This window comes from Amphiura filiformis, chromosome 12, assembly GCF_039555335.1.
Source record: "Amphiura filiformis chromosome 12, Afil_fr2py, whole genome shotgun sequence".
NCBI classification, from domain to species: Eukaryota; Metazoa; Echinodermata; class Ophiuroidea; order Amphilepidida; family Amphiuridae; genus Amphiura; species Amphiura filiformis.
Window position 1 is genome coordinate 15,426,281 of NC_092639.1, and position 16,912 is coordinate 15,443,192.

General features: G+C 36.2%; 1 protein-coding gene across 1 annotated transcript in view; it reads left to right on the forward strand.

Annotated features, from left to right (window-relative positions):
• Positions 1-16,693, forward strand: part of LOC140165847 (uncharacterized) — a 52,978-nt gene extending 36,285 nt beyond the window's left edge. The window contains 2 exon segments of the mRNA XM_072189177.1: positions 14,712-15,123; positions 15,125-16,693. Of these exon segments, the coding sequence (XP_072045278.1) occupies positions 14,767-15,123; positions 15,125-16,321 (1,554 nt within the window). The 5' untranslated portion in view covers positions 14,712-14,766 and the 3' untranslated portion in view covers positions 16,322-16,693.
• Positions 16,694-16,912: the final 219 nt, after the last annotated feature.

Below are 16,912 nucleotides of genomic sequence, written 5' to 3' on the forward strand. Positions count from 1 at the left end.
AAGGCGTTAAACAAGGATGTGTACTTTCTCCAATTTTATTCTGTATTTATATAAATGAATTCACAAAGTTACTCGATCATCATAAATTAGGGGTAAATATTTGTAATGTCCGAACTGGTAGCCTCTTTTGGGCTGACGATATTGTACTTATTGCAAATAGCGATCATGAACTACAAAGGATGTTAGATCTTGCGGCTGACTTTGCTAACGCGTGGAGACTAAGCTTTATAGTAAATCCAATGTATTGATTGTTGGCAAACGATAGAATCCCAATAGATTATGGAATTTGGGAGAGAGTGTTATTAACGAAGTTGACAGGTATAAGTACCTAGGTGTCACTCTCAGTAGAAATATGACAAGTCATTACCATATCGAAGAAATTATTAAAAAGGAATCGTATGATTGGTTATATAAAATCGATTATAGATGGCCAGGATGATTTTAAACGTGTGTATTACGGAGATCTTTTATGGAAAAATTTGGGTATCTCGAGTATTAATTATGCTGCCGCTATATGGGTACCTAATAGCCTAGGTGATGCTAAAAAACTTGAGCGTCTCCAAAATCAAATGGCTCGTTCAATTTTAAAAGCGCCCCGGAATACACCGATTGAATGTTTACTGGGTGATCTTGGTTGGCAACCAATCTCTGTTCTCCAAGACAAAGTACGTGTGAAATACTTTGATAGATTAAGATGTATGTCCTTGCATCGTTGGCCTAAATTGATGTTTAATGTCACAAGCTCACTTTATAATTCAACAAAGCCAAAACAACTTCGCTGGTTATCTTACTTACAAAATGTGTTTATTGAATGTGGTATGGATCATGTATTTAACAATGTTTCAGTGAGCAATGACTGGGTTAATAATTTGACTAACATTCTTTTGGATAATTCACTTCATAATTGGTTGAAAATGTTGCCTCTAAATCGTCCCTGATTGATTACAAATTGATTAAACCCACGCCTAGTCTTGAAGAATATCTTTTATGTAACTTTGACTTTTATGCTGCATCTCTTAAGTTCAAAGCACGTTCAAATACGTTACCGCTCAACGGTAGAACTCGTTTATGGAACAATGGAGCGGACAGTACTTGTCCTTTATGTAATAATGGAACTGAAGATATAAGACATTTCATGTTTGTATGTAAAGCACTCCAAAATATCAGAACTGCCGAATACTATAATCTTGAGTATCAACTTATTGTAAATAGCTTAGATTTTATATGGCATTTTTTTATATGCAGTGATCTAAATGTAAAAACATGTCTCATGCTTGGGACTTCAAGTGAACTTTTGTTTGATGTTAATAGTATTGATGTTGATTGTATGCTAAATATTTTGATTTAACTTGTAAATCATTCCTTAAACGAGCTTGGTCTTATCGTAGTGAATGCCTCAAGTAGAGTAGATACACTTTTGTTCTCATTTAAATAATCATGATAATCACTTGGTTGTTCAATAACACGCCTTTATCTTTGAATTCCAATGACCCGCGAGCATCTTTTCCACCAATTTCATCCGTCCTCAATTCGATGGAATCTTTGCATTGAGTGGAGAGAGGGCGTCGTTAATGAAACAGCCGAGTGATTTGATTTTATTCTGGGCTCATTTTGATGTTGTTTAAATTTGTTTGTTTCCTTGTATATTAATGTAAGAACGCACCGTCGGGTAGATGTGTGCCGCTGTTATAAAAGCGTTGTTCTAATAAAATTATTATTATTATTATTATTATAAAGTGCGCGTCTAATAAAGCTTGATAAACAATACTTTATCTAGAAACGCTTCAACTTTCAAAGATAACTTCCATGCATCGTTGACGCCTTAAAACATGAAACCAACAGTTAACTTGCAACGAGAAATGTGTATGTTTTCCTGTCGGTATTCCTTAATTTCACAAGCAGTATAGTCTGTGGTAACGTAATATCGTAAAAAAAAGCACTTCCGACAACCAACATACACAATGTACAACAGATGGAAGTCCGGGGGGCACTCAACTTTGGAAGTGACGGTATGTGCCTGTCAATAGGCCCCTCTTTTGAAGTCGACTATACCCGATGACCCCTTTTTTAAAAGTCATACCCGATGACCCCCCAATTTTTTAGTTGCGGCTACCCAATGACCCCCTTTTTTTGGTTGCGGCTACCCAATGACCCCCTTTTTTTCTAGATTTTCTAGAAGAGCATCATCAAAATGCAACAAAATAATGCCAAAACGTTCAAATTTTGCTCAATTTTTTCAAAATTATGCCGAAACTTTCAAAATTTTGCTCCATTTTTTCAAAATTTTCTACCCGATGACCCATTTTTTGAAATCTTATACCCAATGACCCCCTTTTTTTATTTTGTTTGTACCCAATGACCCCCTTTTTTAAAATAACGCTTTGTTACCGATAGGCCCCTACTTCGCAACACCGGTAGGCACATACCCGTCACTTCTAAAGTTGAGTGCCCCCCCGGGATGGAAGTACTTCTGTGAATTCTCAATAAGCATGCAATTATGACAATTCCACGAAAAACCGTGACGTATTTAATCAATAAATTAATGGCATTTTGTTTGTTTGTTTTTCATTTCTTCTTTGCAGATTTGACGAGATATATGCTTCTGATGCTCGCAGCAACGTTGTTTAGAATTCCTTGAAGTAGGTAGGTAACCGTGATCACTCTGTCTTTTTTTGATAATGAAGTACCGTAAAAACTCGATAGTTAGCATATGTGCTTTTATTAAACACGCAAACATGAAGTGCCCCATCCACAAAAGTGTAAAGTCATCGATAGGCTACACATAGTTATATACGAACAAGTAAACCTGCAAATTTATGTCTCAACTCCATTTGCTCAGTTGGTAAAGCGCCGGTACAATTTCATGTTTTCAAAAGCGTCCGATAGTAAGCACATATATGCTAACAATCGAGTTTTTATGGTATTTGTAAGAACACTTTGTGTACGAACGTAGATACTGAGTTAGCACTTGACAGATATTCAGCTAACCAATGAACTATTATTCCTGTCAATATTTAGAATAAAGGTATTGTTTATAGACGCTGTCGTGCATATATCGTCGGGCGACATCATTATTTTAAGTAAAATGGCAACGAGGCGAAGCCGAGTTGTATTACGCCAAAAATAATGATGTCGCGTGTTATATGAGACGATAGATGCGGCCCGGCAGCGGCTAAAACAATACCTTTATTCTCATTCTTCAGCTGATTCTTAAACAGTTCAATTTAAACAAATATATTAATCATGTTAATCAGTATACCAAATTTGAATCAAATTTGAAATAAATTAAATCGTACATAATGTATTTTTACCTATAGGGCTTAGAATCGATCAATCCCGTTGTTGCTATGCACCTCTGATTGGTTCAAATAGCGCGTACGAGTATTGTGTGGACACGCACCCGCTAAAGTGTGTGATATCGTGTCATATCACACGACTAAGAACCAATAAGATTGCAGGAACTTTCTTAAGTGTTTTTAAAAGAAAGGGGTTAATTGACGGCTACTGTCCCATACTGATAACCAAAAACCTGTGATGACCATCTTGAATACCCACGGTTTCTCAGTCTCCTTTTATAAATAAAACAAAGTTATTCCTATATATTTGAAAAGGATCACATTGCAACATACAGTTATGCTAACCTCTTACACATGTTACAGTTTGTTTTTGCGCTGGTTGCCCATCGGCGACAAAACATTATGTTAGCATGGTTGGACATCCAGGTATACATCAGGCCATAATATCCTCGAGGATATAATGTGGACAGTTTCAATAAAAGATATTCATGCGGAGAGTTTCTTCTGTAAATATGCACCTTTAATGCCCAGTTGCATTATGTTCCAGAACGGTCAACTGCATATCCGTCAATACACGCTTTTTAATGGGAAATGAACTTTGCTGCTTGGATGATGTCACGATGAGGTTAGCATTTATTCCGTATTGAAAAGCGTGTACTGACGGATATGCAGTCGACCGGCCTCGTTCTATGCGATCAAACCTACTATACGTACAATGGAGCGGAAGTTCCCGATGACCAGTCTTACTGGTCATGTTGATAAGAAAGACGTGATGTGTTCATACCACATCATTATAGCCTATATAGCCTTTTCGAGATATGGCGGATGGCGCTGCACGAAATGGGCAAAGTCTTTTGAATTTGCAGGGTTTTACCCAGATTGAAGACTGCCCTACATTTGTGTACGCCATACTTCGAAAAGGCTAATATAATGGACTTGTACTTGTGAATTTCAGATAGGAACTGCCATTCGAGATATTGATTTTCTTATCAACCCTAACGCCCAGGCCTATTTTGGCGAGGGGGAAGGAAGGAAGGAAGGAAGAAAGAAGAAGAACATAAACTCAAGTTTTTCTCGGGTGCGGTTTGAACCAGGGACCCCTCGGGTGCTAGACACGCGCACAGCCATACCTTGCAAGCCACAGGGTCAACCTTGGCCGGCCAAATTTTCCGTGCCCACTGCCCATGTCTGTTCGCATAATGACGCAATGGCATCACGTGGGATACCCGCGCTTGCAGCTGCTTTGTGAATTAAAGTTCTTTGATGTTCGGTTCGGTTAGGGTTAATATTAACCCATAAGCGTTGTATGTGCCAAGTAAACAGAAAACGTACACTGACTGCTTGAGCATTCCAAGGACTTGATACTTGGAAGCGAATAATTTATCCAGCATGTGGAGAAGATTATTAGGCCTAGTTACTATTTATCGATTGACCTTCGAGATAACTTTCCCTCTCCCAAAGCCATGAGGGGGATGTAATGTTAATTCCAGTTCATTGTAGGCGACATGAGCAAAATGATTTGAATTATAACAAATTGGTATGCCATATGTAATAGAAAAATAAATACACGTCTGACAACATTGTTTTATATGATGTCACCGAACAGTTTGTCTTTAACCCCATGAGAGCTACCTGCCGATTGGCCAGAAAGAAGTTGTCATTATCAATTGGCCCAATCAGCAACATTTTTAGAATAATTTCACCACGCAAAAAAATGGAGTGAGTTATTTGCAAAGCTCCATTCTGATTGGTGATTAAAGTGAAGATATCATGTAATTGACCAATCAGAGGCAATGTTAGATCGACAGGTAGTGCTCAGGAGGTTAAAGTAACGACAGTGGCAGTAGGGAAGCAGTCGATGCTGTCATGGTAAATTTTACCTTGAAAATATATAAATGAAATTTGTTTCAAAATGTAATTAGCTAGATTGCTAACAAAGCAATGCCATCGTTGTGTAACTAATTATCTCGACCTTTTAAAATTAATGGATTCACCATTATCATCTGACAATTTTAATTACAAGATGTCTTTTACTTATATTTGTTGTGCTATGCAATTAAAAATATAATCAGGAAAAAGTATTATAAGTCTCAAAATGACACCATATTGATGGAATTCAGTGTTGATTATTTATTTTGTTTATTTACTGATTGATTTTACTTATTTATTTATTTATTTATTTATTTATTTATTTATTCACAAAATTCAAGGTATAGACCTCTGGAAAGGCAACCGTTACTCTGAGTTTTACGGCATACCCTCACTTTCGATCATTGGGTACATTTATTTATTTATTTATTTATTTATTTATTTATTTATTTATTTATTTATTTATTTATTTATTTGTTTATTTACATATTTACATATTTACATATTTACAAATTTATTTATTTATATATTTATTTATTTATTTATTTATTTATTTATATTTGTTATATTTATTTTAAAGTAAATATTCTTTATAAACAAATATTGTTGTATATACATTTATTGCAATGTCAGGTGATATGAATAGAGAGATAATCAAGCATTTCAATGTTTTACCATTTTAAAGGAGGAAGCCGGTCCTATATATCTATTTATTTTTTAATACTTTCGCATTTGCTTTGGATGTAACATTTGCTTTGCATGGCATACACGCACTTAACATAATCCGCAATCAATGTAGTCGGAGTCAATAATGAGAAGCTAGTGATCTCAATTTTCAATTGTCACAATATTATTCGAAGCCACTCTGTCATCGACATGACGGAAATGATGGTAAATGTGGGTCACATCATACACATGTATACATTATTATAAAATAAACTGCGCCAATAAAGTATCCTTATACTTGGAAAAATAATCACAACTTCAAAACTGAACAATATTGGGGTAAATTTGTTTTTTAATAGATGCACTATCTAATCCTGCACATTATGACACCGCATTGAATCCAATGTGACCTCAAGAAGTAAAGTTACAAGCAATTGAATAGACGAAGGTCCAGTTTTAAAAGTGTCAAACTGGTCTATACAAGGCGCAAAAAGATTCCAACAAGCGCAACATAGAGACAACACAGTTTCTTCAATGAAGCGTTATTTAAAGCAGTTTTTATTTCAGTTTTTACTTCTCTGTACTTTATATAACTTTCATTTTATTTGTCAGTTCTTTTGTTTCAGTTTTCTTTTGTTCCTTTTGTCTTAAATTAAAGCCAAACGCATAAATTAGCCATTCACCACTCTCAAACCAGATGTCTAGTCTGTGGAGTTTTAAATAGGCCAGTTTGCCACTTTTAAAACTGGACCTTCGTCTAATCAAATGCTTGTAACTTTGCTTCTTGAAGTCACATTGGATTCAATGTGGTACCATAATGTGCAGGATTAGATAGTGCATCTATTAAGAAAACAAATTTACCTCAATATTGTTCAGTTTGGAAATTGTGATTATTTTGCCAAGTGTAAGGATACTTTATTGGCGCAGTATAGCTACTTGACATGAGTAACTAAGCAAACATTTTAAAAATCCCGACTTTATTTTAGAGTATTATACTTTAAAGTTCCTTGACCCGATCTACAGCCTCATGCCCAATTTTCCTTCATCAAAACTGAGATTTTGGTATCAGAACAAAGCTTAATATATTGTTCTCATTATCACTAAAAAATTTAACACCGGAGATATTTGGCGTTTAAGGGGCATTTCGTGATCCACAGCCTCATATCCCCACCTTTCCCAAAATAAGTTGAGATTTTTACCCCACTCGATACCTCTGGCTACATAATGTTTATGTACCAAATATTTCTTGCAGATTAATTTGTTTAGCAAAAATATCGCCAATTTGAATTTCGTTCTGGTGCACCAGAACGAAATTACAACACATTGTCTATGGAGCAGTGTAATACACATAATCATGCATAACTCGCAAACGCAAAATCGGAATCAACTGAAATCCTGGAAATAAGCTTTTTTTCGTGGATATCTACTGAAAAATGTCATAAAAAGAGGATGCTAGGATCACAAAATACTCCTTTAAATGTTCTGAACAAAAACGTGGTAAATTGTGGTAAACACACAAGAAGTGTTGGTACTATCATAGGGTAATGATATACACTATGGACCACAATGGCCTCATCCTAATGCAATAGTTCAATAACCTCAATTTAGCAATCATAGTGTAAAATTTGACCTCAAGTTGCAGAGTATGAGATTTAGTACCCAGATTTTCAAAGGCAATTCAATGAATGTGCAAATGTATTGGGATAAATAACTGTGCCCCTGATAGATGAGCATGTTGTGGATCCTAGTGATACACGTTATTGCTTGTCATATCAAAACCGCTGTAGCAACACAGCTCAACTGATCATACTTTTCCTACATTCGACCTTGCATGATTTTTGAGTTGACACAGTCATGAAAATAACTATAGATACTTGACAGACCATTAGTAGCCCAGTTCTGAACCTTTTCATTGATCATTCATAACAATAGGTATCTGATGGATCAGTGAAGATAAGAAGGGATTATAATATATCCGTAACCTTGATATTATAGTACATCTCGAGGAAAAAGTGCAATGGACATGTTTTCATTTTATGTTTCAAATATCCCGCGCATGAAAATTGAGTATTTAACCCAAAATGGAAAATGGAACAATTTATTGGAAATCTGTTTTAACAGATTTTTTTGACATCTTTTTCTGCACTGTATTATACCTAAATTAAGAAATTTGATAAATATTCAAAGAAAATATAGGTCATCCAAAAAATTTAGATTTTTACACATTTTGGGGCAAAAAAGGAAAAATAAGCAAAAAATATCAAAACCTGTTTAACAGCTTCATTCATCAAGTCATAACAAACGGCCTACATGCTTAATTTCTAATAAAATATTGAAATTGTGAAAAATATAGGTATTTATTGATTTAAAGGTGTAGTAACAATTTTGGCATGGACTGTCTGGTTAGGAAAAGTACGGTAAGTTGAGCTGTACAACTCAATGTAAGATAGATAACAGGACATGAAAATCGGACCCCACCTGTCTTTAACTATTAGAGATGAGTAAGCGTTACCATACAGGTCTGGTATGTATAGGTCACTTTTGTGGGTGCATCGAAGCTCTTTGTGCCTCTATTGTTTTTCGGATGTCTCTTTTCTAAATTGTGGTCTTCCTCAACTCTACATCAGGCGGAGGCGCCGTATTTAGCGTTAGCTTTGGATATTTATATATTTTCTTTATTTTTTGTCTGGGTAAGTTACCATTTTGCGCTTGTCACCACTAGGATCCAGAACATTCACATCCATCAGGACACAGTTCTTTAACACCAATACATTTGTACATTCATTGAATGACCTTTGACAATTTGGGTACAAAAACTCATACTCTGCATCTTAAGTTCAAATTTTGCACTATGATTGTTTGATTGAGGTTATTAAACTATGCATTGGGATGAGGCCATTGTAGTCCATAGTACATGCTCTTGATCTCGATCACATCCATGTAAGCAAAAGCGACGAATCCATTAAACTCAACAATCAGCGCAATAAATAGTTAGTTGTGATACCGTGTCTTTATTATTTATAGACAGATGTCTGTTTGCCTGCGAGAAGACTTATGATCCAACCGAGATATTTATACGTATATTTGGAATTATAACTGATCCTTTGAGCCACGTTTCATACGAAAGCAATAATTGTTATTGTATCGAATAACAAGACCAGTATAGGTTGTGATATTTAGCAGTGGCAGATATATGACTGTATGATTTTATATTGCAAAAAATAATATGAATATACTTTTGCACTTTTGTTATTATATAATTATGCTACATGGGATTTTTTTGGGTAAGGGCGGCACGTAAACGAATCTGATACGATATCCGTTTTCGGCAGTTTAAAATCTGCAGTCACTGCAGATATGAAGCTCCTGCACTGCAGATTTTGAAGACAATTTTGTTACTGCAATATCATAAAATCGGATAGCAAGTTGCAGATTTGATTTCAAAACGGCAATTGATCGAGTTGTCACTCCTTTCAAATCAAGTATCGACTTATCGGAATACTTCGAGTACCACTTACAAAACAACAATAGGCAGTCCTAAGTGCCCGACTCACTGCAGATTTGACACACTGCAGATATCTGACGCTTGCAGACTGTTAGCAGTGGCAGATATATGGCTGTATGATTAAGGATTGATGGCAATAGATTTCAAATCATCTTCATTTACAAATGATGGATTAGTCGACCGCAGATAAACATGATCAAGACAATCATCAAACCTTGAAGCGTTTTCCCTGTATGTTATGTTCAAGTTGAGTTGTTTTTACGTGATATTCGCTTATTTGTTCCTTTACTGGGAATTCAAAGACGATACAGAGATGTAAGACGTTTACAACTTAAGTAATGACGTAAGACAGTTTGTGTCTGATATCTATATATCTAACACGTGACTAACGCGGGGACTAACGATATTTGTAATGCCTCTAACTGTCTAAACTGGCCATACATCGCAGCCCTACACCACGGGCGAGTGCCGAAATGTGTAACGTGTAAACCAATGGAAACTTAGGGTCAGGTTAGGGTTAGGGTTAGTGTATCGAATAGAGTTAGGGTTTAGGTTACACAATTCGATAAGCGACCACTTCGTACGTGGATTTTCAATTACCGGTACATCATTCTAAATTTACGAGAGGAAATAACTCTTGTACCTATTTCTGAGATTTCATTATCTTAATTGGAATAAACATAGCATAGTCGATTGTAACATTTGCCTTATGACGGGCAATTTTCACGCTAAAAATACCGTGACTCAATAGAGAGAGCTTCCTTTGACATTTGCAGTTAAACTCTAGCGGGCGATATGACTGATATTTCAGAGATAACCTATAAGAGGCGCAGACGATGTGGTAGTTGAGTTGACACTTCTGTGGTAAATGATACAATAAGACAGCAAGCCCGCTGTCGCAACATCTAATTTGGCGGCAATATAAAAAGATATCTTTTACCTTTTAATGAGCTAGTACCATGTTCACACTAGCCACTATACCGTAGAAACCCGTCTATAAGGAATAGAAGCGACTGTGATGATAGCATATTTCACGCTAGCGCCCTCCACAATATTATATCATTATGGAATTTGAGCAAATCATTTACCGACACAAGCAGGTATACAATGTATTATTTTATCTTTATTTCGCATCTCACGAGCATAGCTCACTTGGCAAGGCATAAGACTTTGGTTCTTTAGATCGGAAGATGGTGAGTTCGAGCCTCATCACGGTCACACAAACTTTTATAAACAAAATATTGTTCAAACTTTTCATTTATATTTTCTTGCATTTTCTAAAGACTCCTTTCGTGATCATTTTGTTTTCATATTTAGTTTAATTTATTCTATTGTTTTTCTTTTATTGTTTCTTTTCTTTGTCTTTTTTTCTTGTTTAATTTTATTTTTCTTTATTTTTCTTTGATTCATATAATATTGGCAGGATAAGGAGAGGAGGAACTAAAGACCCATTCAGTGATTTGCTCATCCGGACGATCGTAAAAATCATCAAAATTCACCTTTGTCATGTGGTAACATAGCCTGCTAGTGGTTCAGCAGAAAACCGTGTGACACATAATATACATTTGGCTACATTTTATTATACGATAAATACGAATTTATTAAACATGGTAACAAATATTCTCTAGCAGATCGGTTATACGATGGAACTGGTAGGCATAGGCCTATTATAAATTCGGGATATTAAATAGGCCTATCTTCCTGACGAGACAGATCTGCGCATGTGGTCAAAGACGATTCCTTACTAGCCACAGACCGTCCGCTGGAATTAGTTGAATCGCTATGGCTGTTGGTCGGACCTCTCATCTCTCCACATCGATTGTGACCTATCCCCGACATTGCCCTTATGAACTCACATCCTCCTGTTTTATTTCAATACGCTGGCGAAGTTACGTAATAATCGGATTAACTACCATAGCAATAGGTGAAAACAATTTTGAATATACCGCGTTATACACTGATACGTTCAGGCGGTACCTCTTCATTGAACCATATCATGCTGCACCTGTAAGATCTTTGAAAAGACCAGTATTGTATTCAATCTATGATTGCAGACATACACAGTACAGGTGATGAGTGTAACCTGCTTGTAGCGCAGCGCGATATGTTCAAAATTGTTTTCACCTATTGCTATGGTAATTAATCCGATTAATTACGCAACTTCACCAGCGTATAATGGCCGAATAAATTCTGACCATCACTTGGCTTGTTGGATTCGTCTATACTACAATTCGCTGTCGAAGTGACGTAATAATCGCAATAACTACCATCAAGCAGATTGCACTAATCACCCGCGTATGTCACCAAACATAGATTGAATACCACTCTTTTCATAAATACTAATCTTACATGGCGAGTGATTAGCATTTCTTTGACAACTATGGTTTAATGCATAGGTGCCACGTGAACGATGAAGTGCAGGGCTATATATTCGAAATTGTATTCATCAATTGCTATGGTAGTTAATCCGATTAATTACGTCACATCGACAGCGAATAGCCTATAGTATGGGTTCAAGTGGAACAAAAAATAGTGTATGTCCATTGCTAGCTATGGTAATTAATCATGTTAGTGTTTACATCACTACTTCGGTGAAGACAAGAGAAGTGTGCCTTCTCTACCAACGCCTGTGATATAACAGGTGCAAGCGAAACAAAATTGAATGACCAGAATAGTTTCCTTTGTCAGATGAATTGATTGAAGTTTTTGAAGACACTCTATTCTTGATGGGACAATAGATTCAAATATGGAATAATTATTATTCCTCATCTATTTTTTGTATTGAAAAACTGCAATTGTGGCAACAGAACAATATTTATTTTGATTTCATTTCAAGTAGAAACAAAATCGTGCTTAAGCCAAAAACGCACCCTACCTCAAGAATTGGGATGGCACAAAGGTGCAACATAGGAAATTATTGCAAAGACGAGGACAGACAAGTAGTTACAACACATCTGTCTAACCGTGGGTTTCGCTATTATTTAGAATAAATGCTTTTACTAGTTTCTATAAAACCACAAAATTACTAAAAAACTATAAAAAAAACTATAAAAAAAACAAAAAACGCACCTAAAATTAAAAGTAGAAAGGTAGATTTGAAGAAAGATAAAAAGAACATGTCAAAAGGTTAAAATTAAACGAGAATGAAAAAACGGAACCGGTGCCCGGACCATGCTCTCTTCAGCATGTCTTCAGTTCCAAAGTCTGACGCTCTATCAATTGAGCTATACGATCCTGATATACGAAACAGTCGTTATTATGTCAATACAATTGATTGGTGTTACAACATACTTAGATGGAATGCATAGCCACCCAGTGCCAGTATATATTTGCTCAAACTCCAAATACAACAAGCAACCAATTTTATTGAGGGCGTTTCTTAGGTATATCCTTGTAGACGGGGTTTTACGGTATGAGAGCACACCACTCTCTTTATATATTTAAATTTTCCAGCTACCATCATATTGCATTACACTAGTCAAGATCACTATTAAAAAGTATAGCCACTGATTCCATCCGTCACTTTTGTGATATTTGCCATGTCTTTGTTCCTAGGAAGATGGGCAGTAATAATAAATATCCCAGTAAAACCTGGACAAATCATACTCGTCACCCCTAAATTTTAATACATCCGCCGCCACTGATCTTCCGCCGCCACTGGTATTATCCTAAACCATATTGAAAGATATGCATTAAAGACCATAATAATCCTTGTCGAACACACTGAATATCGAACAAACCAAGCGGAGGAATGGGAATAGAAGTGAAGTTTATGTGTATTATTTCCTTGTTTTATTTGGTTCAATCTGTTCAAATAGAAGAGAGTATGAAAAACTCGTGGTACAAAATTACCAAGTCGAACACACTGAATATCGAACAAACCAAGCGGAGGAATGGGAATAGAAGTGAAGTTTATGTGTATATTTCCTTGTTTTATTTGGTTCAATCTGTTCAAATAGAAGAGAGTATGAAAAACTCGTGGTACAAAATTACCAAGTCGAACACACTGAATATCGAACAAACCAAGCGGAGGAATGGGAATAGAAGTGAAGTTTATGTGTATATTTCCTTGTTTTACTTGGTTCAATCTGTTCAAATAGAAGAGAGTATGAAAAACTCGTGGTACAAAATGACCAATGCCTTCTCTTGTATTGTATTTCTTACTTTATCATTACCGTTGACGACCAATCGTCCATATCCATGCTTTTATTTTGGTCTTGTTCCTTCCTCTTTTGTGTCTACTCTATTAATAATTGAATACATGAATACAAAAGCCACCCAAGTCCATACTGTGGCCAAATTGAGTTAAGCATGGGAATTTGTTGCTGTGCATAGGCCTGTCATATGTATGAAAAAACAACTCAAATCCATCCAATGTGTCTATTGAGCATGTGAAAAATAGCATGTATGAAAGAATAAGCCTAAGTCCATCATTTGAGTCTTGTAGCACATTGATTGAAATCCAGTATGTATAAAAGTCCGCTTGTAACACATTCATTGCTGAAGAGTGACTTTTGAAAAAAAAATGGGTTTAATAAAGGAAAGTGTGTGGTTTATATTACATGGCAGAATGCTTACCAACATTATACATACCTGTGTGCTTTATTTTGTATTATCTTACTAGTGGTAATCTCATTCAAACATTGTTGTCTTTGTATATGATTCAAAAACCACCCAAGTCCAAAATTTAAAATGAACCCCACGAAGTCCCTGAAATGCTAATCGTCATACTTAATACAGTTTAACCCACTCATTTGCACGTAAAACTTACTATATTGACCAGGTAAATATAACTGAAGGAATTAAAATGATACACAGGTTTTTCTCTCAAAATCACTTCCCAAGGACTTGGGTGGGTTTTGTATTCATGTATTCAATTGTTAGTTGTGATTTTATACGACTAGTCCAATAAAATAAAATATCCACTTACTTGCAGACGTTTCGGAAACTGTCAGTTTCTTTTTTCGATGCTATTGTTGTAATGATGATGATGATCTGCTGCTTAGCAACCGAGTTGCCAGTTTATTTTCTGTCAGTTATCAGATCGTCAAAAACGTGACTTAAGTTGTACTGCCCCTCATCTCTCTTCATGGTGTTGTCCCCATTCCTGATGGTGATGGCTTCTTTGATCCATCTATTATATCTATTGCTCTCTTTGCCCACGATCTGACACGAAAAGGAAACTGACAGTTTCCGAAACGCCTGCAAGTAAGTGGATATTTTATGGGACTAGTCGTATGAAATCACAACTAACAATTTTCTTCTATGAACAGTCCTGATGAATTTGTTCAAGTATTCTATCAATATTATGTACAGGAGTGCGTGTTACGCCCACATGTTATACGTAACTAAGTCTTATCTACTTTACATTTCAGATATATAGAAACATCTGACTACGAAATCATCTCCGATGTTTACAGCAAGATCAACATGGACATGGACGCCTCTGACCATTGCAAGGATCCATTACACAATCTCCAAACACCATCCGGGGAAAACACTCATCTACCAAACGGTGGACACGAGGAAACTCATCATATCAGTATCCAAGACGATAATCCTCCATACCAGCAACTTCGGTTCTGTTCCACTTCTTGCATGTGTATGATAATTGGGGTGATTATAACCGCTGGCAGTATAGCCATGACTGCTTGTTCTTATTTTGCTGATGTTCTTGCCAGAGAGACTATTATAGCTGGTAATGTCACTGAAATCATATTAGATGAGCATCTACGTACAAGAATCACCAGATACAGAACCATTGGTCCTGTGTTAATTGGCCTTGGTATCTTTTTTCATTTTATGTGCGTGTGTGTTAATATGTGAAGCCAGAGATAGACTTATGAAACCATCAGAAGAATCTGAGAAAATATTACCTAAGGATTATCATGATGTTGATTCGTATAGGACTGCGGCTTCTATAAAAGCTGAATCGTTAGCAATAACTCCTGATATTGAGTTCCCATTAGCGTCTTCAAGTTCATCAGAGAGTCAATATCCTGTGGAGGATGGACATGTATGTAAGATCCATGGATACGACCCATCTGACTTGCATGAAAGACAAGGATCTCCTGTTGTGCTTGTTCATGGAATTAAATCAATTGATGATAGCTTTAGTAGATCCTCTCAGGAGCTTTCAATTAGAACAGATTCTTTGAAAAGACCTAAAGATCCTGATAAATCCACTAATAACAACTCATCAAGTGACTCATCACCGACCCGGGTTATCCATCTACAGGATAGCCCGATACGAAAACTTCCTAAATTGCAGCTTCCACCGCCTTCGCCGCCTAAAACCCCAAGACTACTCGAACTGAGCCCCAGCAAACTTCCTGTAAGCAATAGTGTCTTTCCTAAACCAGTGTTGGTAAAACCTATAAAACTTGCGCCAATGCATCCTACCGGTAACGGCCCGCTTGCCCGGCCTTCAACTAGTAATCAGTTACTACAAACAGATTTTCCAAGTCCTGATCCTTCGCCTGTTCGTGTTCCACGAGTTCACAAGAAGAAAGTTCCAGAAAAGTACCCGACAGATACATTTTTATTAAAAAATTTGTCACCTGAAAGCGTAGATTTATTGTCATCATGTGATTCAATAGAAACGACTGGGAAAGACAACAAATCGTTTCAATATCCAGGGAATGACTTATTAAACCGTGAACAAGGAAATCCACATGAGAGTTCGAATCCTGCTGATCATGAAGAAGGTTACATGGAGACAAGTTTAGATAATATGGATAACATGAACACACCACGTGATCAACAAGTAACAGCTTTATGCAATGTTTCTGCTGCAACTGATCAACAAAACCAAAATGGCGGCCACAATGGTGCTGGTAGTTTGCCCGATTCTGACATGTCGCTACGAGATACTAATTCTAACGTTACTGGATCTACTGCATCCGTCCATAGTCGTAACTCACACCAAAGCCCAAGTAGAGCTAGGACTGTTCCTAATAATAAAAGAGAGGTAGTTTTGGTATAACATTATTATATTATTATACAAAGATAGAATACTTATTGCTGTATATAATCATTTTATATTGCAATATTAGTTAAAATATGAATATACTTTTGCACAATTATTATTATATAATTATGCTACATGGAATTTTATTGGCTAATAAGAATGGAAATATAATATTGAACTTGTATCAGATTAGTTAGGCGAGATTCCCGTTTATATAGTTACAAAAGCAAAAAGCCAAATCGCCATTGAAAGTTTGCAATGCATTGTGGGACAGTTTTTGCAGTTTTGGGACACCTTGCCCTCTGACCTATTGGGAAAATTCAGAAAAATAGGTTTTTGTGCGTACAAAATATAATCTAAAATGTTTTACAAGAATGAAAACAAACCCCCCAATACACGCACAACACAAAACAGCAATGTTATCTTACCACAATACACGCACAACACAAAACAGTAATGTTGTCTTATCACAATACACGCACAACACAACAACAGTAATGTTGTCTTACCACAATACACGCACAACACAACAGTAATGTTATCTTACCACAATACACGCACAACACAAAACAGTAATGCTGTCGTACCACAATACACGCACAACCC